This window comes from Hyaena hyaena, unplaced genomic scaffold (assembly GCF_003009895.1).
Source record: "Hyaena hyaena isolate Hyena2069 unplaced genomic scaffold, ASM300989v1 scaffold_1030, whole genome shotgun sequence".
Taxonomy (NCBI): domain Eukaryota; kingdom Metazoa; phylum Chordata; class Mammalia; order Carnivora; family Hyaenidae; genus Hyaena; species Hyaena hyaena.
In genome coordinates this window covers 229,901-257,453 of record NW_024081660.1, presented here as the reverse complement: position 1 = coordinate 257,453, position 27,553 = coordinate 229,901, and the positions used below count along the sequence as shown (strand labels likewise).

The 27,553-nt window shown below is 55.2% G+C and overlaps 2 protein-coding genes across 3 annotated transcripts; one reads left to right on the top strand and one right to left on the bottom strand.

Moving 5' to 3' along the window:
* Nucleotides 1-5,685: 5,685 nt before the first annotated feature.
* On the bottom strand, nucleotides 5,686-13,528 carry NYAP1 (neuronal tyrosine phosphorylated phosphoinositide-3-kinase adaptor 1). Of its 2 annotated transcripts, none has more exons than XM_039221867.1 (7): nucleotides 13,460-13,528; nucleotides 12,031-12,182; nucleotides 10,132-10,487; nucleotides 8,174-9,691; nucleotides 7,053-7,271; nucleotides 6,760-6,869; nucleotides 5,686-6,275 (listed from the first exon to the last, which is right to left on the bottom strand). In XM_039221867.1, exons 2-7 carry the CDS (start codon nucleotides 12,096-12,098, stop codon nucleotides 6,018-6,020), a joined length of 2,529 nt encoding a protein of 842 aa, XP_039077798.1. In that variant the 5' UTR covers nucleotides 12,099-12,182; nucleotides 13,460-13,528; the 3' UTR covers nucleotides 5,686-6,017. The 2 variants fall into 2 exon arrangements, with proteins under 2 accessions (XP_039077798.1, XP_039077799.1); XM_039221868.1 differs by having other exon boundaries at nucleotides 7,053-7,268.
* A 2,850-nt stretch (nucleotides 13,529-16,378) lies between these two features.
* TSC22D4 (TSC22 domain family member 4) lies at nucleotides 16,379-27,336 on the top strand. Its single transcript, XM_039221869.1, has 5 exons — nucleotides 16,379-17,045; nucleotides 17,491-18,524; nucleotides 20,623-20,789; nucleotides 26,218-26,266; nucleotides 26,650-27,336. Exons 2-5 carry the CDS (start codon nucleotides 17,763-17,765, stop codon nucleotides 26,857-26,859), a joined length of 1,188 nt encoding a protein of 395 aa, XP_039077800.1. The 5' UTR covers nucleotides 16,379-17,045; nucleotides 17,491-17,762; the 3' UTR covers nucleotides 26,860-27,336.
* Nucleotides 27,337-27,553: the final 217 nt, after the last annotated feature.

Sequence of the window (27,553 nt, the reverse complement as noted above, 5' to 3'; positions counted from 1 at the left end):
AATTTTAAATGTACATTGTTGTTTTGTTTTGTTTTGTTTTGTTTTTTAAGAGAGAGACAGTAAGAGGGAGAGAGAGAATCCCAAACTGGCTCCCTGCTCAGTGTAGAGCTCAACTTGGGGCTCGATCTCACCATAGTTAGATCAAGATCTGAGCTGAAATTGTCAGATGCTTAATCAACTGAGCCATGCAGACACTCCTAAATGTCCATAGTTTTGACTCAGATTCCATTTCTAGGAATTCATCCTAAGGAAATAGTTATACAAGGACTCAAAGCTAAAAGCACAAGTGTGCTAATTGCAGCATTGTTTGAAATGATAAAAAATTGGAAACAACCCCAATTTCATCAGTATGGCACTGACTAACTTATGGTAATAATGGAACAGTGAAGCTGTTAACTAGAGTGCAGAAGGTATTGATGTTCTAAACACAAGAAAGGTCACATTAAGTAAGTGAATAAAGTAATGTGTGGAAAAGCACATTTAAAAAATTGTTCATAAATAGCACATTTTTAGAAAAATCATTCATAAATTTTTGTGTAGGTCTGGAAGAAGATATGTCGAATAGCTGATGGTGATTATTTGAAGTCTGAGAAGAGAGGGGGGTTAATTTGCTTAAAAAAAATTTTTTTTAATGTCTTTATTTTATTTTGAGAGACAGAGACAGAGAGTGAGCAGGGGAGGGGCAGGGAGAGAGGGAGACACAGAATCCAAAACAGGCTCCAGGCTCTGAGCTGTCAGCACAGAACCCCATGTGGGGCTCGAACCCACAGACTGTGAGATCATGACCTGAGCCGAAGTCAGACACTTAACCAGCTGAGCCACCCAGGTGCCCCGTACTTTTTAAAAGTTTGTATTGCTTAGGGCCACCTGGGTGGCTCAGTCAGTTAAACATTGAACTTTGGTTCAGGTCAGGATCTGTTTGTGGGTTCGGGCCCTTCATGGGGCTCTGTGCTGACAGCTCAGAGCCTGGAGCCTGCTTTGGATTCTGTGACTCCTTCTCTCCCTGCCCCTCAGAGTCGCACTCTGACTCTGTCTCTTAAAAATAAACATTAAAAAAATTTTAAGGGGCACCTCGGTGGCTTAGTCGGTTAGGCATCCGACTTTCGCTTAGGTCATGATCTCGCGGTTCATGGGTTCGAGCCCTGTGTCGGGCTCTGTGCTGACTGCCAGCTCAGAGCCTGTAGCCCGTTTCAGTCTGTGACTCCCTCTCTCTCTGACCCTCCCCTGCTCACGCTGTCTCTCTCTCTCTCTCTCCTAGAAATAAATAAAACATTTAACAAAATTTTTTTAAATTTAGATTTAATAATAATAAATATTATTAAACTGACCTTCAGAAAAGCTGTACTTACATTTACATGATGAGTGCTTGTTTTCTGCATACTTACCAAGGTGATGCTATGGATTTTCTTCAATTTTGTCTGACAGGCAAAAAATATTTTATTATTGCTCTATTTTGCATCATGTACTGTTATAGTTGCACATGTATGTTGGTAATTTTTGTGTCGTTGGTGAATTATCCCCTAATGTCCTTTCTTTGGGTTGTTTTTTCTTTTTCTTATCAACTCACACATCTTTCTCACATACTGTATCAATCTTTTTTATGTGTTAGAAATCTTTCCCCATGGGGTGCCTGGCTGGCTCAGTCAGTAGAGCTCATGACTCTTCATCTTGGTGTTGGGAGTCCGAGCCCCATATTGGGGGTAGAGATTACTTACAAATAAAATCTTTTGAAAAATTTGTTTATAAAATTTAAAAATTTTATTTCATTTTTTAAAATATTTATTTTGAGAGAGTGAGAACACAAACAGGGGAGGAGCAGAGAGAGAGGGAGAGAGAAAATCCCAATTCCTATGTGGGGCTCAATCCCACAAACCATGAGATCATGACCTGAGCCAAAATCAAGAGTCCATCACTTAACCAACTGAGCCACCCAGGCACCCAGGCACCTCTCCTCCACTCACACTCTGTTTCTCTCAAAAATAAATAAACATTTAAAAAAATAAAAAAAAAAAGAAACAACCCCTGAATAATCTTTTCCCCCATCCTTAAAATATCACCTTTATCATAGAAACTAATTTGACAATAAACTATTTGTAAAAAAAAAAAAAAAAAAAAATCACCTTTATCATATACATGCTAAATTCTCATGTTCATTTGGAGCTATTTCTGGACTCTATTCTGATGAGTGTGCCCGTCCTGTGCCAACCCTAGGACACTGTGCTTTTATTTCAATGTTTAATATTTGGTAGGTCAGGTTCCCCTGTTACTTCTCTGTTTCAGAATGTTCCAGTTTTTCTCATTATCATTCTGAATGAACTTCTGCATTACTTTGTCAAGTTTCCCAACTTACCTTTTTGGAATTTAGACACCGCATCGAATTTTCGGGTTTAGGGAAAACTGACATCTTTTATATTATGGTCTTTTTCACCGAGAACAAGTTATTTCTCTGCTTATGCAGGTATTTCTGGTAAAGTCTCAAAGGACTTTAGTTTTATTTATTTTTTAAAAACTTTTAATGTTTATTTATTTTTGAGAGGGACAGAGTGCAAATGGGGGAGGGGCAGAGAGGGAGGGAGACGCAGAATCTGAAGCAGGCTCCAGGCTCTGAGCTGTCAGCACAGAGCCCGACACCGGGCTCAAACCCACAAACCATAAGATCATGACCTGAGCTGAAGTCAGACACTCAACTGACTGAGATACCCAGGCACCCCAGGACTTTAGTTTTATTGATTGATCAAATATAATTCCTGTACATTTCTTATTAAAGTTACTCCAAGATATTTTATGATTTTGGTTGCTTTTTATAAGCAGGATATTTACTTCCATTAATTTTCTAACTAAATTTTTTTTTAATTTCTGAGAAAGAGAGAGAGAGACAGCGTGAGCATATAAAACTCTGTCTTGGCCCTAAGAGTCAGAGAGAGAGGGAGTTACAAAATCTGAAGCAGGCTTCAGGCTCTGAGCTGTCAGCACAGAGCCCGATGTGGGGCTTGAACCCACGAACCGTGAGATCACGACCCGAGCTGAAGTCGGGACACTTAACTGACTGAGCCACTCAGGCGCCCCTCTAACTAATTATTTAAAAGATATCAAAGGGTTCCTGGATATCTCAGTGGTTGAGTGTCCAACCCTTGATTTCAGCTCAGGTTGTGGTCCCAGGGTCATGGAATTGAACCCTGTGTCAGGCTGCACTTCATGATGAGTGTACAGACTGCTTGGGATTCTCTCTCTCCCTCTGCCCCTCTCCCTGACTTGCCCTCTAAGATTAAAAACAAAATTTTTTTTAAGGTATTGGAAATTGTGACATTTCTGTCAACATAGATGGGCCTCGAGGGCATTAGTCAGACAGAAAGGCAAATACTCTATGGTCTCACTTATATGTTGAATCTAAAACAACAGCAACAACAACAAAACTCACAGACATAGAGAACATATTGGTGGTTGCCAGAGGTGGCAGTTGGCCAGGTGGACAAAATGAATGGAGATGGTTAAAGAGTACAAACTTCCAGGTATAAGGTAAGTAAGTTCTGGAGTCATAATGTACAGCATGGTGACTATAGTTAACAAGACTGCACTGTAGATTTCAAAGTTGCTAAGAGGGTCAGTCTTAAAAGTTTTCATTGCAAGAAAAAAAATTGTAACTGTGTAGTGATGGAGGTTAAGTACACTTACTATGATGATCATTTCATTATACCTATATCAAATCATTATTTTGGACGCCTGAAACTAATACAATGTTATATGTCGATATATCTCAATTTAGAAAATAAATAAAAATGTAAAAAGCTATTGCCTGTTCATATTCTCTTCTTAATGCATATCTTCATCCACACTCTACCATATAAAACTCTGTCTTGGCCCTAAGTGTTATTTCTATATTGATGACTCCTAATATCCACAGTTTTCTCATCTCTCCCAAACTATTGTCATTTCATTTCTAACTTAGTGTTTCCCAAATTCCAAAATTTCTCATACCGCTGTCATAATTTTCCATATTCTGTATATCATACCTGTACCATTATTTAACATTCTTCTTTAAACCAATTCATTAGAAATAAATTTAGCCTTATCCTGTGCAACAATATCCATGAAATAACAAATACTTTGATGTGCTGGTTATAATTTCTCTAGTAGGAATGAAAATAAATAGAAAACTATTAAAACTTTTTAAAAAAATGTTCTTCTTGGGGTGCCTGGCTGACTCTTGATCTCGGCATCGTGAGTTCGAGCCCCACATTGGGTGTGGAGATTACTTAAAAATAAAATTTTTTTTTTAAAGAAAAAAATGTTCATTTTTAGATTGCTTAAAAATATCCCTTGTTCCATCCACCACACTTTTCGAAACTCTGTTCTGGCTGGTAACAAACCTTTCAGCCTGGATATTAACCACTGCTTCCAATCCCAATCATGGGGGTTCCAAACTTGGGCTTCAAGGATCCCCCATTTGGCCTCTTCATTCTCCACCTGAGGCTGTTCTTTCAGCTGCATCTTGTGAACTGTCCCTTGCCCTCCATTCTCCCAGACACTTTTTATCCTCTCCCCTGATTGCTTCCTGCGGACGAGCATCTTGCTTTGATGCCCATCTCTCTGAACCAGCTTCGTCATGATTGACTCACTGCCCTTTGCATTATTTACACACATGGCTTGCCCCACCTTCTCTCCTACTCTTCTGCAGATAATCATACTATGACCTTGGGACAGTCCCTCCTCTCCTTATTCCTCCAAGCCTTACCTGTCCTTTTAGGCTCACTTTCCAGGAAGCCTTAGATTATTCCAGCCCCACCCCCAGCCCCCCCACAGCTGTAGCACTGTCCAGTGTTGTTCCAGGTGTCTCATCCCCCGTGAGTAGACTATAAACTGCTTGAGGGCAAGCTTTAGTCTGAATATTCCTCCTGATTGTGTGTATTGCCAAACACATATCAGATGCTGGCTCAGTAAATGCTTGCTGAATCATGGCATGGTGGTGTTCCCAAAGACTTACCTCCAACTCCACCTCTCCCTGTTACTTGCCACAGCCACTCACCCCTCCCTGCACCACCTCCAACTCCCACCAACCAGGGGCAAGAGGGAAAAGAAACAGGTGTAAGAAAAGCATGGCACACTGAAATAGAAGAAGCCAGTTCTAGGATCGTTAGTCTTTTAATATATTATTCTGAAAAGAAAGGAATTAAAAAAAAGTTCCTGACATCTCTTCTGAATTTTTAAAATTTAAATAAATACCCTGCCCACCCCGCACCCGCTAAAATTTCCCTCCTTCCCCATCATCCCGCCCATCCCTGGTGCTAGACCCTCACCCCAGAGCTAAATAAGATGCCTGTTTCACAGCAGGCCACACTCACTACCAAATTCTGGCCATTGGTAAGTACTGTTATGAGTCTGCGGCCCTCAGCTCACCGGAGCCCCTTCCTTCTCTCACTGGGCTCCCCGCTCCAGACCGATCCCCAGCTTCGGGGCGGGCGTGGACGGTGGGGCCTTTAGGCATTGGGGAGAGCGCCAACTTAGTTCCCTTTAATTGCCCACCATTACCTACTCCCTGCCCAGGAGTAGGTCAGAAGGGCCCAGAATTGCCCTCCCAACTAAAATAAATAACGAAATAAATACCCCCTCCCCACTCCCGGCTCTATAAAAGAGCCCCTCTACCTCACATTTTCTAGCCCCGTCCTTCACTTGACCCGCCCTCCTTCCTCCCTTCCCTCCTCCCCCATGCTGACCTCTGGCTTGGCCTTTGCCCTCTCAGGAGGAGGAGTCTACCTCGCCCAGCTGGGGAGAGCAGCGGAGGGCCTCGCTCCCAACCTCAAACAAACCCTCCTCCCCCAAATCTCAGGGGTGCGGCTGGCACTCCAAGCCCGATGGGCCTGGCAGACTCCGGTCTCCGGGGGTTAGGGTGGAAGGCAGGGGTTCTCCCTGGCTTTCTCTCACCTGGTCCTTCAAGTGTCCCTCTTTTCAAGGCAAGTCTCCCGGAGAGCCGGGCACCCCCGCCCCGCTCCCCAGTCCGGTGCTGCGGCCTCCCGGCCTCCTCAGATGGCAGTGTCCCAGAGGACGGTGTGCTGCCGGCGGCAGGGCGGGGTGCCGGACTTGCGGGGCTCGGGCCCCCGCCGCCAGCTGGGGAGGATGGGCATGCTCTCCTGCTTGCAGAGGCCTCGGTCAGGGCGGTGGCGGGCCTTGATCTCCTTGCACACGCAGCGCTTGCGCTCTATCACCTCCAGCAGCTTGCCGTCGCGCTCGCGGGCGGGCTGAGGCGGTAGGGGCAGAGGCAGCGGCAGTGCGGGGTGGGTCTGTGCCCCTTCCTCCCGCCGCCGCCGGCCCGCGACGAAGGGAGAAAGGAATAAGGGGGGGGGGGTCAAGGACCTCGGAGTGACCGGGTCCTGTCCCCCACTGCAAAGACCAATGCCTTCCCCCAAAACAAGTTCATCTCGTGCCCCCCAAGGCCTCTGTCCCCCCCCCCCAGCTGGGGGTGGGGACTGGGTGACAAGAACCCAGCTCTTGTGCCCTTGGCCTCGCAGGGTGCCCTGGTGCCAGGCTGGGCCTGTCTCACCCTGAGGAATGGGCACCTTTAACAAACTGCCTTCCTATAGAATGCATCCCTTTTAACTGGCTCCCCCCCCCCCCCCGCGACCCCTGCCCCAACTCTCCTTTGGACCTCTATTAGTCTGTGCCAGCCCCAACCTGAACTCCTACTTTTCTTTACATACCTAGGCTTTCTTCCCGGCTTGCTCCTTCACCAATAAAAAGAAAACCCAACTCTGTCCTCCTCCTCACCTGGCTTGGGGCATCCCTAGGCTGGCTGCAGGGCCGAGGGGTGTGGAGCGCGGCCTGCCGGACTCCAGAGGTGGAGGCAGAGCGCCCCAGGCGGTAGCCTCCTGTGAAGTCTGAGGTGGAAAATGAGAAGTGAGGAGGGGTAGGGGAGTCCAGGTTATCTTCCCGAAGTTCCCAGATAGCAGAGGAGAAAAGGGGATGGACATTCAGTATTAAAATGGAGGGCCTGGGACATGGACCCAGAGAGGTTTCCCCCGTCCAGCCCCATCTGCGTCCGGGTGTGGGCAGGGTGTCACCTCCATTGCGGTGGCAGGCAGGAAACGTCTGGCATGGTATGGGCAGCGCTGTGCGGCTCCCTCCTCGGTCCCCTCCATGGTGGATCCTGGCCAGCAGGCCCTCTGCCCCCTGACTCCTCACTGGGATCCCTGATGCCATAGGGCCCTTGTCCTCACGCTCCACCTTGCCTGGACCCTCGGCACTGCCGTTCCAGGCCCGGGCGCCATCCTCGATCTCTGCTGGGATGGATGACAAGGGGAGCTCAGTGCCTACACACGGGAAGAGTTTTGCTGTCCGTCCAGCAACACACACTATGGCATGCAGGGACCAGAAGTAACTGCCCCTTTGCAAGTCACAGCTGGGAAGGCAGGGACTCTACTTCACACTTCCCAAACACACACACACACACACACACACACACAGGAGGGACCCCAATACTGTCACTTTCCCTTCCACCCACTGGTACCATCCCTGGGCTGAGAATCACAGATATTGCTGTTGTCAAACCCTGTTCTGTGGTCATAGGGGTCTCCCCTGCCCTAGCTTTAGCCCCAGAGCCCCTGCAGACTGATAGGGCCAGAATGGCCACCATCTGAAACAGAAACCAGGAGCCCTGGTCTTCCCCAGGAGTGTGTGTGTGGGGGATCCCAAATCCTGAGCCAGGAAGTGGAAAGGGGGAGGTTGTTGGGGGAAGGGTTGCAAGTGAACTAAGCTCAGCTCTGAGAGGAGGCCTGGCAGAGCATTTCGTTGCCAGGCAACGGTAGGGGCCTCCCTTTCCTCTCCCTCCTGTCTGGATGGGTTGCCATGGCAACAGCTGGGAGGCAGCTGTGTTTAGCTCCTAGTGTGCGCACACTCGCGCACACTCACACACACCCCTGCAGCCTAGCAAAGGGAAGGGCAGGGAGTAGAGCAGGACGGGGCAGGAGGAAGCCTCTCCATTGCAGATCCTCCTGCCCCTCCAGCGCACATGTGGGGACTCTGTCCCCTCAGTCTCTTGCATGCCCTTATTCTTTGGTCTCTTTTGAGAACTTCCCACTTCAGGACAATGGGTTGTGGCTTCCAAATAACCCTTCCAACACTTCTCTGACATCATCGCGGGCATCCCCAGTCCCCCACCCCCAAATTCCTACCCCTCACTCACTGTCCAGCTCTTTTGCCTTCCTCCCTCCGTACAGGACCTTCCTCTGCAGAGCCCAGCCTGCCCCAAATGTCGTGGCACCCATCTCCTCTTCTTCCTCTTCTGGTGTCCCTGCACTGGCGATGACATGGGCGCAGGAGATGCTGGCAAAGGCACCCCCATCGGTCCCTTGCTCCTGAAGCTGGATCTTGACCATGGGGGATGGGGCCCCCAATCCACAGCCCTTATTCAGCACCCCCCCAGCCTTGAGGCTCTCATAGGCAGGGGGTCTCTTGAGCCCAGCTGCTGCAGCTGGGTAGGTCCAGAGGGGAGTCAGGGGGCCTGCAGTTGGGTCCGGAAGGCTGTGTGGGGAGGCCAGGCAGCCACGGTGGTGGAGGACCCCAGCTGCTGCACCCATGGCCCCGCTGTGGGGGCTGGACTTCCCAGGCACTGGGGGCCTTGAGCTGGTGCACAGCATCCCGTGGAGGACTGAGATCTCCTTCTCCGTCTTTGGCTCCCCAGCACCCAGGGGTGGACCAGCTGGCAGGACGGAGTGCGTGGTCACCTTGACTGCCGAGTACACCATGGTGTAAGACACAGCCTTGTCCTTGGGGGGGCCAGGGAGCAAGGCGGCCGGGGCAGGAGGGGCTGCCGGCGCCCCTGCCGCCTTGGGGCAGATCATGCTGTGGGAGTTGGGGAGCTCCCGCTCCCCCCGGGGCTGGCCAGAGCCCTGGGGTGGCAACGGTGTTGAGTGGCTCCGGGCACGGCCCGAGGGTCCCAGCAGCAGCAGGTTGGCAGCAGGAGGCGGAGGCGGTGGGGGAGGCGTCTCCCGCTCCCGGGCAGGCACTTGGGGAGCTGGGGTGGAGCCCGCTGGCTCCTTCGAGTGGCAGAGGACCGGTAGCCTCGAGACCCCATCACCAGGGGTTCGGGAAGCAGGCTTGGCTTGGGGGAAAGCCAGGAGTGGAGGACGGTGCTGGAGGAGGTTGGGGAAGGGCGGGGGGATTTCACAAGGAGTGGTCTTGGTAGGTGTCCCATCCCTCCGGCTTGGGAGGGCTGAAGCTGGCCGGCGGTGGGTGTGGGGCTGTAGGGCCTGAGGCTGGTGTGGCGAGGAGGTTGCGGTCAATGGAGCGGCCCCATTGGCCCGGCCTTCCCCTGCCTCCTCAGGCAGAGGGTACTTCATCTCCTCATATATAGCCTCGCTCTCCTCTGAGTCCGAATCGGCGCCAGCTGGAGGGGTTGGGCCCCTACCCCCAAGAGGGGGTCCAGTTAGGCCCCCTCCGCTTCGCCCTCCTCCCCTGAAGACATCCCCCACCATCTCAATGTACACGGGCTCCTCTTCCTGGGCACCCACCTCAGGGTCCCCAGCTATGCAGGACCCCCTACTGAGGCGCTGAAGGGGCAGATTCCCCCCTCGAGGAGAGGGGGCTGGGGGGCAGGACTCATCGAAGGAGACAGAAAGCTGAGTATTGGGGCTTCGCCTGGGCTTCTGTGGAGGAACCTTCCGGCTGGACTCTCGGCCCTCTGGAGTTGGCTTCTGTGAGCCTGGGTAGAATGGGAAAGAGAAAAATAAACTGGGTTCTTAGTGGGGGAAGGATATGGGCAGACCCTTTTCATCTCTTACCCCATCTCCAAGGATGTATCTGCCTCTTTATTTTCCCCACATTCCTCAACTTTAAACACATGGGTTCCTTTTTTACCAGCCAGCTCTATCATCCTTCTGATGAACTCCCCAGAATCTGCGGTTCCCACCCTAAATTCTGTTCCACCCTCATCCCATGAATGGGCTTTTCAGGGAGCTTTCCCTACCCTTGAATGGTTCATCTCAGACCCTTCCAAAAAGAAATTACCCCCCCCCACTCCCTCTGAGAATGGAACCTTCCATTTCCTTGGTCCTTCCCTGAATGAACCCTCCTCCCCTATAGGCCTCTCTTGGCCTGGAATGGATCCTCCCCAGCTCCTGGTGAGGATTGGGGGTATCTCACCTGCTTTCTTGCCAGGGGGCATCTCTGCCCCTGACCCTGCCATGGTGAGCTTGGTGCTGGGATGTCTCCGTGGCTTGGCAGGGGGTCTTCGGGCACTGCTGTCCTCTGTGAGACCACCACCTCCCCCCCCAGGCCCACCCCCAACACTGTCCATGCTGCCCACTGAATGACAAGAGAGTGAGCGTGGGGCCATGGCGCTGCGGCAGGGGTGGGGGGTGTGCTCCTGGGAGGCTGGCATTGTCATGAAGCCCATCCTGAGGGAGCGGCGCAGTGAAGCGATGTCCCGCACACGGACCCCAGGCCCTGGGCCGGCCCCGGGCCCGGCGGGGCCTATAGGGGCCACCTCCTTACTGGAGCTGGGGAGAGAAAGCCAAGATGGAACAAAGGTTGGGCCTCAGGCCTGGGCCTCCCCCTCCTCTACCCTAAGAGGGGTGTGCAACCCTGTGGCTTTCCAGGAGGAGGAGGAGGAAGAGGAGGAAGGGGCCTGGAGTGGGGACAGGAGGCTACCCGAAAGTCCAGGGTGCTAAACTAGAAACTTCAGGCAGAATCCCTAGGCTTTAAAAAAGACAAGGAAATTGGGGAGGAGAGGAGAGCAGGGATGAGAGAACGGATGAGCATGTGTGCAGGGGAGTATGGCTGGAGCTATGTGATCCCAGCTTGGGCATATCTGGCACACGCACTCATGTGGATGGCTTCATGCGCAGGTAGAGAGATGCACGCACAGGCACAGCCCCATCTGGCACATACACCTGCCACCTTGGCCCTGCTCCTCCCAAGCTTACGCTGGCCCACACCTGGCCTCTGGCCTCCTGTCACGTCTGGCTACTGCGGCCTGCACTCCCACATCACACCGCATCTCCATTCCCAGATGAAGGCCATACAGCCGCATCGTCAGAACAGCCTCCTGCTGATCCTTTTCCTCCCTTCCCCTCTCTCTTCCTCTCCCTCGGTGTTGTCCTTTCTGTCAACCTCCCAGGCTCACCCCCATTCCCTTTCACTGTCCCTGAGCTTCTGTGTGAGTGAAAGGAGGGGCAGCAGGCAAGGAAGAGGGGAGAGCCACTGTGGGGTGGGCTCTCATTAAGGCCCTGTCTACTAACCCTTCATTAGGGAGAGATCACTGCAGTCATAGCTCTGATTAATCTAATTAACAACAAGAATTAAACTCCACAGTTTCAAGGAGGGAGAAGGGAGCAGGGAGGTGGCTCTGACTCAGGCTCCAAGAGGCTGTGCAGTCAATGGGAATGAAGAGAGAGGGGAGCGGGAGGGGAGAGGCCGGGATCCAGGTCCCCGGGAGGGCAAGGAGAGAGGGCAAGCAGGAAGAGGTCCTCAGCCCTGGCTCTTCTGCAGGGCCCAGCCTTCATGTCTCCCAACACACACACACACACACACACACGCACGCACGCACACACACACACAATCTTGTCGCTAGGCCCCTCACCTTCCCCAGCAGAGGAGGCTGAGACGGGGCCAAACGGATCTTCTCTGGTGCCCCTCAAATGACCCTGTCCCTGGATCATGAGGGTAGCAGGGCCTGCCCCTACCAAGGTCAGGTGACAGGGGTGCCTGGAGCCAGCTCCACATTGACGGAAAGGAGGAGACTAGAGGCCAGAGGTGAGTCAGGAAGGAATGACTCGGGCCTCCAGGGGTGGGGAAGAGCCAACAGGGTGCTCCTGAGCTGGAAGCCCCCAACGAGGCCAAGACAAGGGCTGGAGCCAGGAGCCAGGAGCAGGGTGGGGACAGGGTGTATGCAATTCCAGCAATTCTGTACTGAGCATAGACTCTAAGATCAGACTCATGACCAGGCTGTTGGAGCCAGGAAGGACAGAGGGATGTGGCCCAGCCACCAGGGAAGCAGAGGTGTGGGACACCCCAGAGGGCAATCTGGGACCGCAGCCTTACCTCCTCTTGGCCTCCTCCTCCTTGTGCTGCCTCCACTCCAGCTTGGTTTTTCGGTAGAGGAGGTTCATGTCGTGGGGCAGGAGGTGGGGGCTGGGGGGCCCTGCTCAGCGCCACCAGGCCCGGGGGGCGGCCCTCCCTGGGTCCCGGATCCACTTGGTGGAGATGGGAAGAAAAAAAGGAAGATGGGGGATGGGTGGGGGCCGGGAATGAATGAGAGAGAGAGAGAGAGAGAGAGAGAGAGGGAGAAAGAAGCGGAGATGTGACTTGGGTCCTCAGAGAGTGGAAAACAGATGGAAGCACAGAAAACCCAACACTGCCTCTAGGACTCATAGACAGACATAGAAGGACATGTGTACACAGTCACACACCTTGACAAAGGTGTCCAGAGCCACAAACACACATCCTGGAGAGATGAGCTCGACACAGATTCCCATCCTGTAAATACATCCCAATCTACCACACAGACAGGCCCCACAAATATACAGCAACCCCACAGCCACACAAACACACAAACCACCAGGCCACAGAACCCATATCTGCAAACAGAGGACCAGACACATAGATCAGCAGGGGTAAACACAACCTAGGATCAGGCAGACACACACAGACATAAACACCCCCGACACACCCACAGCACACACAGATCTCCAGACACACACAGATCGGCTACACAGAACCGGACATACCTACAGACAAGGAGTTATGCTGGGGCCTATTTGCGTACATTGCACCCCACTGGGGAAGGGGGAGACAGTCAGAATCCCCACCCCCTCTTGGGCCCTGAGGCAGGGGGTGTCATGAGGACGGAGTGGGGATGCTGGGGAAGGGGAGGGGGCACTCCAAGTTGGGTATCTACAATACTACTAAACATCTATTTCCATTCCCTGCGAGCAGTTCCCCCTTCCAGTCCTCTTCCTGGGCCCGGGCCACGGTCCATCCCTATTCCTGCAACCCTGGCCCCTCGGTGACCGTCTCCACCTCTCTACGTGATGGCCCAAATCACCTTATTCCTTCTCCAGGATCTGGGAGGCTCCCGGCTTTCCTCTTCCAGTCCCTGCCCTCAATCCCACCGCGGGGGGAGGGGAGGAGGGTGTCTCCAGTCTGGCCCCATAGCTCCCTTCTGAGCTGCGGCCTCCATACCTGTTTTGGTTTCCCTACCCCCCAAACACACTCTCCTTTTCGCCATCGGCCTCACCTCTCCTCCTAGGCGCCCCTCCTCACTGCCGTCCTCTCCCTTCCCTGTTTGTTCCAAACCTGGTGGCTTCATTCCCCTCTCCATCCAAGGGCCCCAGGTTCCCGGGCACCCCTCCCCTTCCCCTTGTCCTGCTACCCTGGGTTTCTCCGTCTCTCGCCCCGTCAACCTCACTACTCCCTGTCCCCCCATCAAACCTCCCCGCACCAAGGCTCCCCAATTTCCACATCACCGTACCTGGCCTGCCGGGCGCCGGCCCCCCCATGCCGGGCTCCGCCCGGAGCAGGAGGAGGGAGGAGGAGAGACAGAGAGAGACCGGGGGGAGCCGAGCTGGGCCCTGCCGCAGAGACAGCCCCGCCTCCGGGTCCGCCCCCAGACCCGCCCCCGGCCCCAAACCCACCCTTCCACACCCTCCAAGGACGGAGTGGGAGCGGCCGCGCCGCGCTGCGCCGCCAGGCTGGGGTGGGAGGCACGAGGGACGCCGAGCCCGCGGAGCCTGCGGGGGGACTCGGAGAAAGGTTGCGGGGCGCGGGGGACCGGGCGCCGGCCCGCCCCCGCTTTGAGGCGTCCGCTCTTCGTCGCCCCTTGGCCCCTGCCCGGCTGGGCGGTGTTCGGCTCGGTGTCCAAGGCCCCGGCGGAGCGAAGTGGGGCGCAGCGCGTAGCGGCGCCCCCAGGTGGCAGCCCAGGTCCTGCACCCCCGCGCGTACCCCGTGCGCGCCCGGCGCTTCCCGGTGCGCACCCCGCGTCGGGCCGGGGCGAGGCTGCGGCTGCGGGGCCCTGAGTGCAGTGAGGCCATGAGGCCGGCAGGGGGTGCCGCTTTCCGGGACGAGAGGCTCGGAGAGTCGCGAGCCCTACCCTCCGCGTTTCTGCCCGGCAGGGGGCGGGCTCCCTGCTCTGCGCCCCATCTTCCTGCCGCCCCCCAGATGCGCGGGGAGCACCGAAGCTGACTCTCTTGGAGCTGGTCGCGTATCCCTGTAGCCTCCTGCGCGGCCGGACCTCATTTCACAGCCTGGGCTCAAAGGCTTCCGCCAGTCCGCCCCCGCCGCCCAGTCATCCTTCCACTAACCTTTGACTCCGCGGCGGCGCCACGTCTTGGGTGCCCTGGGGGTTTACTTCTGACTGGGACTACCAGAGCAATGGTCCGGGTGCGGTCGAGGCGGCTGCCCAAGGTAGCGACCTCGCGCCCCCCCCTTCAGCCCATCACCTTTCTCTTCAGCTCCGAGGAATCCTCACTCGGAAATCCCCTTGCCACACATTAGTTGCAAGAAGACCTGGGTTCTACTCCTAAGTGGCCGACAGATGGACCTCCGAAAGATATCCACCCCTAATTTCCGGAACCTGTGCACGTTACTTTAAATGGCAAATGTTTGCAGATGTGCTGTGTGGCTTTGGGCAAATCACACAACCTCTCTGAGAGATGCCTCATCACGTATTTACCTTCGTAAGGTTGTTGGGGACAGCAAAATAATTAATATAAGGAACTCTGTAAGTCGTAAAATACATTAAAGGGCTATTATTACCCCCTCAAAAGGTAACCCATTAAAATAAAAAATCTTTTCACGTTTACACCTTAATGTGAATGTATTCATGCAATAAACACTTGCGTCGAGACCAGCAATGTCCCAGGGCCTGTAGACGCGGAGGAGTCCTAGTTGACGCTGAGTGTCTGAGTTGGTGGGAAAGGGAGGGTCCAAAGATAAATTTTGAAGTTTGTAGCGAGTCAGCGCTGAAGGAAGGAGGATCTGGGGGCGGAGCAGCAGGGCGGTGTTCTGAATATTGCCAAAGGGGAGAGAGTTGGGGGGTGGGGGTCTTGTGTGGGAGGCTGCTTCCTGGGCCTCAGGACTTGGAAGAACTTGGGACCTGGCTGTGGTGGCCAATGCTACCATGAAGGGAGAGAGGCAGAGTGCAGATGCATTTTAATAAAGAAATACAGAATAAATATATAAACGTGGAGGCAGGAGGCATTATTTTGTTTTTTCCTAACCCTGAAGAATGGTTAAAAATTTCCATGAGCTCAAGCTGAAGAAGGAGGGATGTGTCAGCCAATCCTGGTCTCCATGCCATCAAATACTAGCTCCCAGGCCTCGGGCAGATAACCGAATGCCCAGGAGCCTGTTTCCTCGGCAGAAACTCTGGAGCTTAAACCCTGGAGCTTAGCCCAGGACTGTTTTGAAAATCCATGAGAAAACTATGTAAAGCCAACCAATAATGAGGAATTTTCAACGTGCTCAAGAATAGTCTGTTTGACCAAAATGAATCAGAATCCATTTCCTTCTGAGCCCAAGAGTGAAGGCAGATGTGTGTTAGACACTGCTTTTACTCAGCTTGTTGACTGAGTGTGCCAAAAAAGAGAAAATGACGGTTGGGGGGTTGTTTTTTCACACCAAGCACACAGTCCTTCATGCGTGTGTGTGGACTCTCCATGGCAAAGGAGGGAGGGGATGGGAGAGATGAGGTGCTTTGGGCCCGCTGGGTTTGTCTTCAGGTGCGTCTCTGTGGGTGACTGTGTGTATACATGCACATACGTGTATGTGACCAGGGTTGGAGAGAAAGTGCAAGTCAGCACCTTTCTGAGCACATCTTTATTTCTCCATGTGGGGGCCAGACAAGGGCACACCTGAGTGTGCAGAATGTCCCAGCTGTACCACTGACAGCCTTTCTGAACCTCCCGAGTCTTAATATCCACATCGAAAAAGGGTGCCTTAACAGTGCCTGGGATTGGTTCAACTACTCCAGCACAATGCAACAAAAGATATTGGGAGTATAGATGAACCAAGGTTGGTTGCGAGTTGATCACTGTGCAAATTGCATGATGGGTACCTGGGACTATATCACGCTCTCTCTACTTGGGGGTATGTTTGCAGATTGTCATAATAATCCACGTTTTAAAATAAGGACAGAAAAGGGTAACAGGACCTTCCTCATACTGTTACTGTGAAAGCCGGTAAAGATACGACATTAACGCAGCAGCACCCAAACATTACTGGGTGTTCATGGGGTGGCAGGCACCAAGTAGAGTCCCCAGTAAATTCCTTCCCACTCTTGCGTGGATCGGTAAGCCAATGGCAGCAAGTGCCTACAAGTAAGGGAATCCCTGACCTGCCCGCAAGCTCCTCCCCTTTCTCTCCGCCCTCCACAGCCCCTCCCTCCGAGGAAGCGCTGGGCTAGGGCCCAGCAGGTGTGGGGTTAAGCCCGTTCCGGGGGGCCCCGGGAGCAGCCGCCGCCGCCGCAGCAGCAGCAACTCCACCAGCAGCGGTGCTGGCAGGCCTGGCCCCGGGCCAGCTGGCCGGGAGCCCCAGGAGGCAGTGAGGGCGGAGGAAGGGGAGGAAGAGGGGAAGGAGGAGGAGGAGAGGAGCAGTCAGCAGGCTCGAGGAGGCAGGACTTCCTGGTGTGGGGGTTGTCAACAGCCCAGAAAGAGAAAGGCAGAGAGACAGAAACGAGAGGAGCCGAGAAGCAGAGAGAGACCCAGCCGTGCCACGCGGAGGAGATTTGGGAGACCCACTCGCCCCAACCACTCAGGCGGCTCCACCTGGAGGATCCGGGGGCAGAGCCGCCTCTTCCCGCACCGGTCCGGAGACCCTTGGGGCTTTAGAGGCCGCGCCTGGGCTCCGCCAAGGAGGCGGGGGAATCCTTCTTTTCCGGAGAGCAAACTTTTACTGAGATGCCTTGTGGGGCAAAGTGCGGCCCCCGAAGAGAACTGGACAGCCTCTGATTCCCGCCTGCGCCCCCCGCGCTGCTGGGGCCAAGAGGCCCCAGGGGAAGGACAGCCCGACATCTTAGGCGGCCGGGACCCCTGGCCCAGCTCGGTGGCCGAGGCCGAGAGGTAGGGCTCTGGGCTGGGCGGGGCGCTGGGGCAGCGGGGCAGGGCCTGCCCCAGGGATGGGGGAGCTGGGTGCCGGGGCCGGACACCCAGCAAAGGCCTCTCAGCGGCGGGGCCAGGCTGAGGAACGGCTTCACCCCTGCTCAACCGAGGCCCTGGAGTCCCCCGCCCTCGGGTGACTCGGTCCTGCGAGTTTGAATCCCAGGCAAGAAATGCCCAACTTTGGGTCTGGGCTGCCCCTTCCTACCCCGTGGGACGGCTGGGATCTCCTGGTCTCTTTCGTCTCTGCCCGTCTCTTTGTCTCTGGGTTTCTGGCGGTTTCCCCTTCCTCCCCCATTCTGCTCCCCAGAGAGGAAGCCCTAGAGGTGGCCTGCCCACTGGTTTCTCACAGTCTCTCTCCCTCCCTCCCTCCCTCCCTCCCTCTCTCTCTCTCTCTCTCTTTTTCCAGTTTGCAAACTCAGCTCTGGAGTTGGGCAGCGCCAGCGGCAGGAAAAACCTGCCCCTGCCCCCACCTTCTGCCGCCTCCCCTGCCCTGTGCTCCCTTCACCAACCCGGCACCCCCAGTTCCTGCAGGGCCCTCCCGCCATGTCGGACCCAGATGTCCCCAGGGGCCCTGATGCCCCCGCCATGTGGCCCCCCAGTTCCAGGGGTGCCTGAGCCCCTTCAAGGAGCCCCAGCTGCACCCCCGCCCACCTTGGCCGAGTCCTAGCCCCAGGGACCATGAGTGGGGGCAAGAAGAAGAGTAGTTTCCAAATCACCAGCGTCACCACGGACTATGAGGGCCCAGGGAGTCCAGGGGGTTCTGAGCCCCCTGCCCTGCCCGCCCCCACTGGGCCCCCACCCCGCCTGCCTAATGGGGAGCCCAACCCCGAGCCGGGGGGCAAGGCCACCCCCCGGAACGGCTCCCCACCGCCTGGGGCCCCTGCCTCCCGTTTCCGGGTGGTAAAGCTGCCCCACGGCCTGGGAGAGCCTTACCGCCGAGGCCGTTGGACGTGTGTGGATGTTTATGAGAGAGACCTGGAGCCCCCTGGCTTTGGCCGGCTCCTGGAAGGAGTTCGAGGGGCTTCGGGAGGCACTGGGGGCAGATCTTTGGATTCCAGGTTGGAGCTGGCCAGCTTGGGCCTGGGTGCCCCAACCCCGCAGCCAGGCCTGTCTCAGGGCCCCACCTCCTGGCTCCGTCCGCCCCCCACCTCCCCTGGACCTCAGGCCCGCTCCTTAACCGGGGGGCTGGGCCAGCTGGCAGTGCCTGGCAAGGCCAAGGTGGAGACACCCCCACTGTCTGCCTCCCCACCCCAACAGCGCCCCCCAGAGCCTAGGACTGGGGATAGCGCCAGCACGACCCGGGCTGCCACGCCCCTGCCCTCCCTGAGGGTGGAAGTGGAGGCTGGGGGCTCAGCAACAGGGACCCCTCTGCTGTCCCGGTCGAAGGATGGAGCCCTGCGGCTGAGGATGGAGTTGGTTGCTCCAGAGGAGATGGGGCAGGTAAGAGCTGGGTTCTGGGGTGGGGGAGACACCTGAGGGGTGGTGCTTGCCCATCTCAGCCTGGGCCTCCAGCCTGGGCCTTCCTGTCTCCACCTTCAAACCACCCTCTCCCCACTTGTCTGTCACATCAGGTAGCCTCTCTTTTCTCTTCCTGCCCTTTTCCTGGGAAGCCCTTCCTACTCCTCACACAGCCTTTTCCTTCTCAGGCTCCCTCTTCCCCTACATTCTGCACCTTCTTTCTTTCTCTTTAGCCTTTAACTTGTTACCTTTGGCCCAGGTCTCTGTTTCCATATAGCCCAGTTCTGTCTCTCCATCACAGAGATGTAGTCTCCTCACTTTGGCCCTTACCTTCTGTCCTGGTTTCCCCCCTTCTGGTTTCAGACATTGAGGGTGGAGGTCCCAGGTGGGGCTGGGTGCTTGGGCCTCTGGGAGAGGAGCTGCCAAGGTTGGTAGGGAGGGGTAAAAAGTAGTCCTCCCGCTGTAAGTCTCCCTGTGTGTCTCGGGGCCCTGCATCTTGGCCTCTCTACTATGATTGTCACTGGGGGTGGCCATTGGGGAGTGGGAGAGAAGCAGGAAGCAGCCCAGAGAGAGTTAAATCCTTTGCTTTTTCTGCTTCCTGTCTCCAAAAGAGGAACAAGTCTGGGCTGGGGGGCAGGATGCTTGGGTCCCTGGGGTGGGGGTGGGCAGCCAAGGGTGTGGGGGATGGATGTGTCTGTCCTGAAGGAGAAAATAACACCTTGGACTGCAGAAGAAAAGGCAGGGAGTGTGAGAATGAGAACTTTCCCCCCTTCCTGGCCTTGGGCACAAACCACAGTATAAAAATAACCTGGGACTGGATGTCTGGGCTCTGTCAGGACCGGTCAGGACCGGCTCCCCCACCCCCTCCTGGCCTCAAGCTCACATCTCTCATGCTGCGCCCCCTACTTTTCTTGAGCTCTTTCAGTCAATTCCTACCCCAGGGGAGAAGATGCTGTTTCCTTTACTGGTCCCTGTCCCCATGCTCTTCCAAAGCAAGGCCCCTTTACCCCAGTCCCTCTGTGTCATTAAGCCCTGGCCAAGCTTCCCTTGGACCTACAGACCCTTCGCCTCTGTCCTCAGTGTCTCCAGACCCCTTTGTGCCTCAACCCACATCCTGTGTGCACGCATCTGTGCTGCTGTTTCCCTATCCTGAAGTCTGGCTCCCTTCTCTCAGGAGAGAGGCTGGGAGGAGGGCCGGGGGACACCACCTGGGCCCCCTTCCTCTGCTCTGTCCTTCTAACCACTCTGGACTCTCTGTTCTTGGCTTTTCCGAGAAGCAGGGGCCTCCTGGGGCCTCACAGAGGCGTCTTGTTCCTGTGGCCCCCGCCCTTTTGCAGCTACCCCCAGCGCCTGTTGGGCTGTGTGGGTCCATGCCCAGGCTCCGCCTCCCTCCATCTCTGCAACCCAACCGCTCACCCCCCCCACCCCACCCCAAGGGCCCAGCGTAGGAGCAGAACCTCACCTGAATCTGAGAACTTTGAGAATAGAGGCTAGAAAGGATGGGGGGTGGGGGGGGGAGGACCAGTTTCTGAGTATTCATTCATTGTACAAATAGTTATTGAACAAACTATAAGCTCTGCCCTCTAGAGCTTACCTTCTAGCGGCAAGGAGGCAAAAATACTTTAATTTCAGATACTATTAGGTGCTATATAAAAAAACAAACAAACAGAACAGTTTAGTGGAATTCATTAGTCCAGTGATGGGGAGTGACATTTGAGTTGCTTTAATAAGTCAGTGATTGAAAGCCCAGACACTCTCTGACAAGCCTCTGATTGGGGCTCCTGGTTCTACTGGTGGAAGGGTACTGGAGTGCAGGCCAGAGCACCTTCTAGTACCCTGTGAGCCACTTTTTGGAAGCTGCTTACACCCAGTCCTCAGGATGGGCACTGTTTCCCTTGCCTCTGATACCTGCCTAATGCCTCCACCAGAGCTGGGCGAGAGAGGGGGGCTTTAGGGCAGGACCTCGGAAGAGAGCAGAGGTATGTGGGGAGAGATGAGGAAGAAGACTACTAGGCAAGTTGTAAGGTGGCCTGTTCTTTTCTTGCGCTTAACGTGATGGTTCCTACCTCTCTGCCTCCAGGTGCCCCCGATCGACTCTCGCCCTGGCTCCCCAGCCCTCTACTTGTTCCCCGATGCCAGTCTGGTTCACAAGTCTCCAGACCCCTTTGGAGCAGCGGCAGCCCAGAGCCTCAGCCTGGCCCGCTCCATGCTGGCCATCAGTGGCCATCTGGACAGCGATGATGATAGGTAGGTGGGCTCTGGGTCCCCACCCAACACCTGGGTCAACTGCATGAAACTGCCTGGTAGGTGTCCTTCCCTCAAGTTGTACTTGGAGAGGACCTCTTCAACAGTGAAAACTGGCTTGGGCACAACCACTGGGCAAAGTTGATTTGGGACCCACTCCCTCCCTGTGGAGAGAGCTGGGTGGGACTCCCTGGCTTAGGATTGTCAAATCATAGGCTTTTTTTTAGAGTTTGAAGGGAGTCATTGTTGTCAAATTCCAGAGCTCTTGCAGATTTAGCGATCATTTGGCCAACCCTAAGAATTTACTGGCAAATGCACTGGAGAGGCGAATAGGGAGTGGGTCTCCTCTGGGTTTCCACCTCCCTCTCCCTACTGAGGAGAATGGAACTCCAGCCTTTGGAGGTAACATCCTTAGACACTGTCTGCACTACTTAAGGATCCTAGGACTTCTAGTGCCAAGAAAGCACGTCCCTGAGGTTCTGCTCTCTGCTCTAGGAATACGAGGAGGGCTGAGTCCTCCTTGCCGCCGCCAAGCCATAGCCCGGGGAGATGGCTGTGGGGCGCAGAAGAGGCACAGGAGAGCAAGATCTTCTAGGGTTTGCCCTTCAGAGGAAATAAGTGCATTCAGTTTGGAGGCACGGTGGGCAGAACTTCCTGTTTCGAGGGCCAGGTTTCAACATAGGAATGTCAGCAAAGCTGAAAAGGGAGGAACGAAATTGCATGTCAGATAGGCACATAGCTCCCTTCTGGCTGTGGACTGATAGAAAGGCTGGGGAGTCACCACTTTTATTTTGGAGGGAGGAGTGGGACTTCCTGTTCAAGGCCTGGAGGGAGGGACTTCCTGTTTGGAAGGAAATAAGGGGTGGGGCTTAGCCTTGAGTTTTGTGGGTGGTGAGGAGACAGACCTATTCCAGAAGGGAGTCTCTCCTGCCTGTTTGTGTCTCCATCTCCGGTGGCGCCACCCCCAGAATCAGGGACTAAGTTTAACCAAAGAAAAGGGCTTGTGGCCTTGGGGAGAGGCAGGAGGCAGAGAGGAAAGAGAAGGGGTGGCCAGAGGCCAGTGGGATGGAAAGCAAGGGGCCTCCTGATGGCTCATGGAGAATGAGGGACACAGTGGAGCAGGGCTGCTTCTGGGCTCCCTGCTCTCAGGAATGTGTGAGGTGTGAGGTTGGCCAGGGCTGAGCGAGTCACCTGGCCCTGTTGCTGCTGTTCTCAGAGCTTTCCACCCTTATTCCCTCCCATTGGGAGGTTGCCTGGCATGAGGGCTCCCTGTCCTTCCCCAGCCATGTTGATTTCAGAGCCCAACCTCCTACTTCTCCTTCTTAGAGGGCTCTGCCTCCAGGAGCCTCCTCAGCTCTATTCTTTTGGCTTGTCCCCTCCTTCCCTCCCTCTGTCCCACTCCCTCCCCACACCCCAGTCTGACCGGTCAGGCACCCAGCCTCCACTTTATCCTCCTCCACTCCAAGGCTCTGGGGCTCTGGCCCAGCCCAGCCCCTCTCCTGCCCCACCCTACTGGGCCAGTAGGATTGGGTTGGGCCATCCCCCTTGGCCCCCTGGAATGAGCCATGTGGCCCCCACCTCACCTCTCTCGTGTGCCCAGAGCTGGCAGGAGGACAGGGTCTGAGTGGTGTGGAAACTCCTTTTTAAGAGAGAAAGTGGGCTGGGGAGTTAAGTGCCTGGATCTCAGATGGGGAATTGGGGGATGCCTGCCAATCTCAGAATCTGGGGATGGGAGAACAGAGGGTGCCTGGTGAATTCAGACTGCTTATGTGCTTCTGGATGGCAAGAACTGTCATGTCCCCAACAGGGCCTGGCAGTTGGTCGGTGCTTAAATAAGTGGATAGATGGATAAATGGATGGGTGGATGAGGGAATGGATGGGTGGATGAGGGAATGCATGGGTAGATGGCCAGCATGGAGGATCCATGCATTATAGGTAATGAATCCCAGGGACTTGGGAAAGAAAAAGTACATTTATTTATCCAGTGCCTCCTTTGGGTCAGGTGCTATCTCTTATCTCACTAAAGCAACCTCATGACTCCCACTTTCCAGATGAAGAAACTGAGACTCAGAGAAGAAAGGTTTTATTTATTTTTTATTTTTTTAAATGTTTTCTTTCTTTTTAAAAAAATATTTTTTATAGTTTATTTATTTTTGAGACAGAGAGAGACAGAGCATGAGTGGGGGAGGGGCAGAGAGGGAGGGAGACACAGAATCTGAAACCGGCTCCAGGCTCTGAGCTGTCAGCACAGAGCCTGACGTGGGGCTTGAACCCACAGACTGCGAGATCATGACCTGAGCCGAAGTCAGACGCTTAACTGACTGAGCCACCCAGGCGCCCCAGGAAAGGTTTTAGAAACCTGCCCAAGGTCACCTAGCTACTAAGTGACAGGACTGCATTCAAAGCCTGGGTCTGACCCCAGAGCCACATTCTCCACTCTCCTACTGGGATGCCTATGTTCCAAGAGAAGAGGAGGAGCAGCCCTCTCTAGGATGCCCTTTCTCTTCAGGACAGAGGCAGGGACAGCTCTCCCAAGCTGGGCAAGGAGCCACCCACCCCAACCCCCCCTACACTCTGGCCTGGCCCCACCCCAAAGGCACCACAGATCCGGGAGGGAGTATAGAGAGGGCAGCCGGATGCCGCTTTGTTGGCCTCAGGCCCATCCCCTGCGGGCTCCTCAGAACATAGCTGGGAGTAGAGCTGGCCCTTGTCCCCAGAATCAGAACCTTTCTACCTCTCCCAGGTGTCCTGCTTCTTCGTCTGGTCCTCATTTTGAGGCTGTTTCATTTGACCTTCAAAAAGGAAGACCAGCCTCTAGGGCTGTCCTTGCCCCAGGACCCAAGGGTCCCACAGAGCCAGAGTCCCCGGTTGTGCATACTATGCATGCACAACCCCAGGGGCCGCCACTCACATTTGAAATCATTGTCGTCAAAACTTGGAAGTCATGCAAGTTTTCTGGAAGATGGCAAAAAGTGTCTTGAATAAAGGGGCATTTTGTTCTAATTCACATAGTCGCCTTTTGGGCTTGTGGTAGGGGCTGATCCCACCCAGCCAACTCCAAGCTTCCTGGTCCTGGCCCTGCCCAGGAATTCCAACACAGTGCCTGCCATTTGCTTATTCCAGGCGCTCTCAAAGGGAGTGTTTGGGTTGCCAGCCAGAGTCCTGGTCCCTTGAAGTGTTAACATTAGAATGCGACAGTGGAAAGTGCTGTCAAAAACTCTCCAGCACTAGACAAACAGGAGATAGTCATCTATCAGCCAACAAATGTTTATTGTTGTATTATTCCTTTATTTCTGGCAAGAACAAACAACTTACTTGGCATCTTTACCTGAGTGTCTGCCAAGCAAGGCCAGTGTTCCTATTCCTGTGAATCTTCCCCTCTTTGGTCTCACTGTGTCTTGTGTGTACTGGGGAAGGGGGGTGGTGGTGGTGACCTGTGGTGGCCCAGGCTCCACCCAGGTGTCTTAGATTGAAATAGCTTGAAAATTGCCCTGGCTCTCCAGCTGGCTGGCTCACCTTCCACTCTTAAACTTGTTTTGTCCCCCTCAACCCCAAGAGTCCCTGATGTCCTTCTCCCATCCCACCCTGTCCTGCTCTTTCAGGCCTGGTCACCCCCTTGGTTACTCTACCTGTCAGCGCCTTCTGCACCCAGAGCTTGGACAGGAAATGGAAAATTCCCAGCTCCCTCGTGCTCTCTTCCTGGCTGCAGGGCCTCATCCAAGGGTCACCTTGAATTGAGTGCTAATTCCCCCCACAGGGAAGTGAGTTGGAACTGACAATCAGGAGAAAGGGCTTGCAAAGGGAGCACAGGAGTGCAGGATGCCACATGTTGAGACCACCCGCTTTGAGAGGGGCAAAGCTGGGAGCTGGAGGACAGGATCATGGGTGATCCTGCAGCACAGGGGGGGCCTGGGTGTAGAGCTGGCCCCAGGGCTGAGGTGGCTGAGGGAGAGGTTGATCAGGTGTGGGTCGTGAGCTATGGGATGAAGCAGGAGCCTGAGACCCGAATGGTGACAAGAAGGAGACTTGGGGGACAGGGCAAGGCAGAAAGTCTTGTGCAGGCCCTTGGTCTCCCTTGGCCTCCGAGGGACAAGACTTGAGGGATCCAGAGACGGCCCTGAGAACCATTCAGCCAGGCCTGAGTCGACCTCTGGTGGCCATTTAACAAATTGCAGCCAGACCTGTTCTCCCCTGTCATGGACTCCCAAGGGTCCTCAAAACCCTTGCTCCAATTCTCCATGTCCCACCTCCAGCCTTCACTTTCCCACCTCCCCTCAAGTCTTTGTTCCCTCCAAGACCCCGAACCTGAGACCCCGCTTCCAGATCCATAGGCTGTCCTTGTTTTTCAGGGCTCTGTTTTCATTGCTTTGGTAACCTTTCCATTCCTCTTCTCCCTCAGAGACCCTCTGGCCAGGCCCCAGGGGTCACTCATGATATGGATTTTGTGTCTGGGGTAGGGGGGTGCTTACAAGTCCAGGGAAGATGACAAGTATATCCGAAACACCACCACCCCCATCCCAGCCGAGTGGAGCTGAGGGCTTGAGGGAGACCAGTGTTAGTCCAAAGGGGACGGGATGGGTGGAGGCGGGGGGAGGTCTCCCTAGGCCAGGCTGTCCCTCACCCTTCACATCTCTCCCTGACCCAGGCCTCTGGCCCCAGAGCCCCTCCCCTGACCCAGCCCACCAGCTGACTTCCCTCAGCCTGCCCCCTTCCCTCTGCTCTGGGATTGGTGCCAGGGTGAGAAGGGGACATTGGCACTGACTGCGTCTGGGAATTCCCGCCCACCATGGTGGTTGGTAGGAGGGGGTCCCCGTGTCCCTGAGGAGCCAATAGCAGCCAGGCTTTGCCCTGGGGGGTGGTGTATATCTTTCAGACCAGCACCCCCTAGGCACTGTCTCCTCTCTGCCTGCCTGGCACCAGCCAGACCCCGCTCTGCCCGGGGGGCTCTGAGCCCCCCAGGCAGTCCTTCTGATACAGCTCTCTCCCTTTGGGGGTTGCCTAAAGCCCTTTCCCTTGGGGATGGCCCAGCCAGGCATCTCTGTCAAGTCCCTGGTGTCATCGTATGAGACCCGAGTGGTGGGGATGGCTCCAGGGCCTCCCCGGAAAAGGGGCTGTGTCTCCTCTCCTTGCTCTCCTCGGGGAGCATCCCCCATCCGAGGGGCATCTGCACCCCCATCTCACCGGGGCCTGGGGGGGCCTGGACAGCGGCCCTCACCCCGCCGGGGGATGGACAAAACCCTCCTCTCCCTGATTCTCTACTGTCACAGGTACAGGCAGGGGTGTGGGTGGGAGGCTGCAGTGAATGGGGCTTGTGGAGGAGGCCAGAGCCTGCTCTTGAGAAGGAACTGGAAGGTAGCCGGCTAGGGTGTCAAGACACTAGGCTTGGCACCTGCTCTTCCCCCTCACTTCTCATCTCCCTGTGTCTCTCCAGCGGCTCCGGAAGCCTGGTTGGCATTGACAACAAGATCGAACAAGCCATGGTAAGAGAAGCCATCTTGGTCCCAGGTGGTCCTAGCTCCCATGTCCTGCTCCCCTCCCCTGCTGTCCTTATTAGGGAATACTAATTCCCAGCTCCTTATCCGACTCCCCGCTATGTTACCTTGGGTTCTTCACCCCCAACTTTCTCCACCTGAACTCTTTATTTCCGTTGGTCTGTGATCCAGCCCCCATCTCTGTTTTCAAGCCCTGACCTTGTCTCTGCCCCCTCTTCCCACTCTGTGCCCCACCCCCCACTTCCCCTTTGCTGCTTCTCCTGTGGTCCTCCATTTGGGAGCAGGGGCATCTCTCACACCCAGACCCTCGAGACACCAGGCACTTAGGGTGGCCTGGGACCCCTGACCCTTTGCCTGTCCCGGGCCCCCAGGACTTGGTGAAGTCCCACCTCATGTTTGCGGTCCGGGAGGAGGTGGAGGTGCTGAAGGAGCAGATCCGAGACCTGGCTGAGCGGAATGCCGCGCTGGAGCAGGAGAATGGACTGCTGCGTGCCCTGGCCAGCCCTGAGCAGCTGGCCCAGCTGCCCTCCTCAGGGGTCCCGCGGCTTGGGCCCCCTGCGCCCAATGGGCCCTCCATCTGAGCCTCCCTTCCCTCACAATGTGCCTTTGGGGGCTTCCACAGCTGCCAGGCCTTGTGCCAGCTGCCCGCCCCCTCTTCCTATGCAGCTTTAATGCCTCCTGATCCCTGGGGATGGGAGTTGAAGGGTCAGAATTGGCTTGTCCGCCCGCCCCACTCTTCCTCAATCTCCCCCTAGTGCCCAGGGACTGAGCTGCGGCATCTCCATGCCTTGATGGAGGAGGGAGGGCTTCAGGATGGGGTGTTAGATGGAGCCCTCCTCCTCCTTCCCAAGATGTCAGTGTTCTGGGACCCCTGGCAGTAGATGGCTGGGGGCGTTGGAGTCTCCCTGGCAGACACCCCATCCCCGCCTTGTTCCCTCAAAGTACCCCCTCTCCTCTGCCCAGGGGAGGGAATATGGACAGTCTGCGAGTTCTGGGATTCAGGTTGTTATTAAAATAATAAGTATAATTAAAAAAAAATCCGAAGAAACTTGAATCTGGATGTTGGCATCTCGTTGCTTGTGTCCAGATGGGGCCTGCAGTGGCATTTCCACTTGTGGGGGAACGACTGAGGCTGTGGGCTCCCTTAGAGATCTTGTGCAGACTGGGAAGGTTGAATGTGGCTCAGAGTGGTTGAAAAAGTGTGGAGCGGGGTTGGCCGGGAGGGTGGGGAAGCGGCTCAGGTCCTGGGAAGGGGCAGGCAAGCAAGACAGAGGG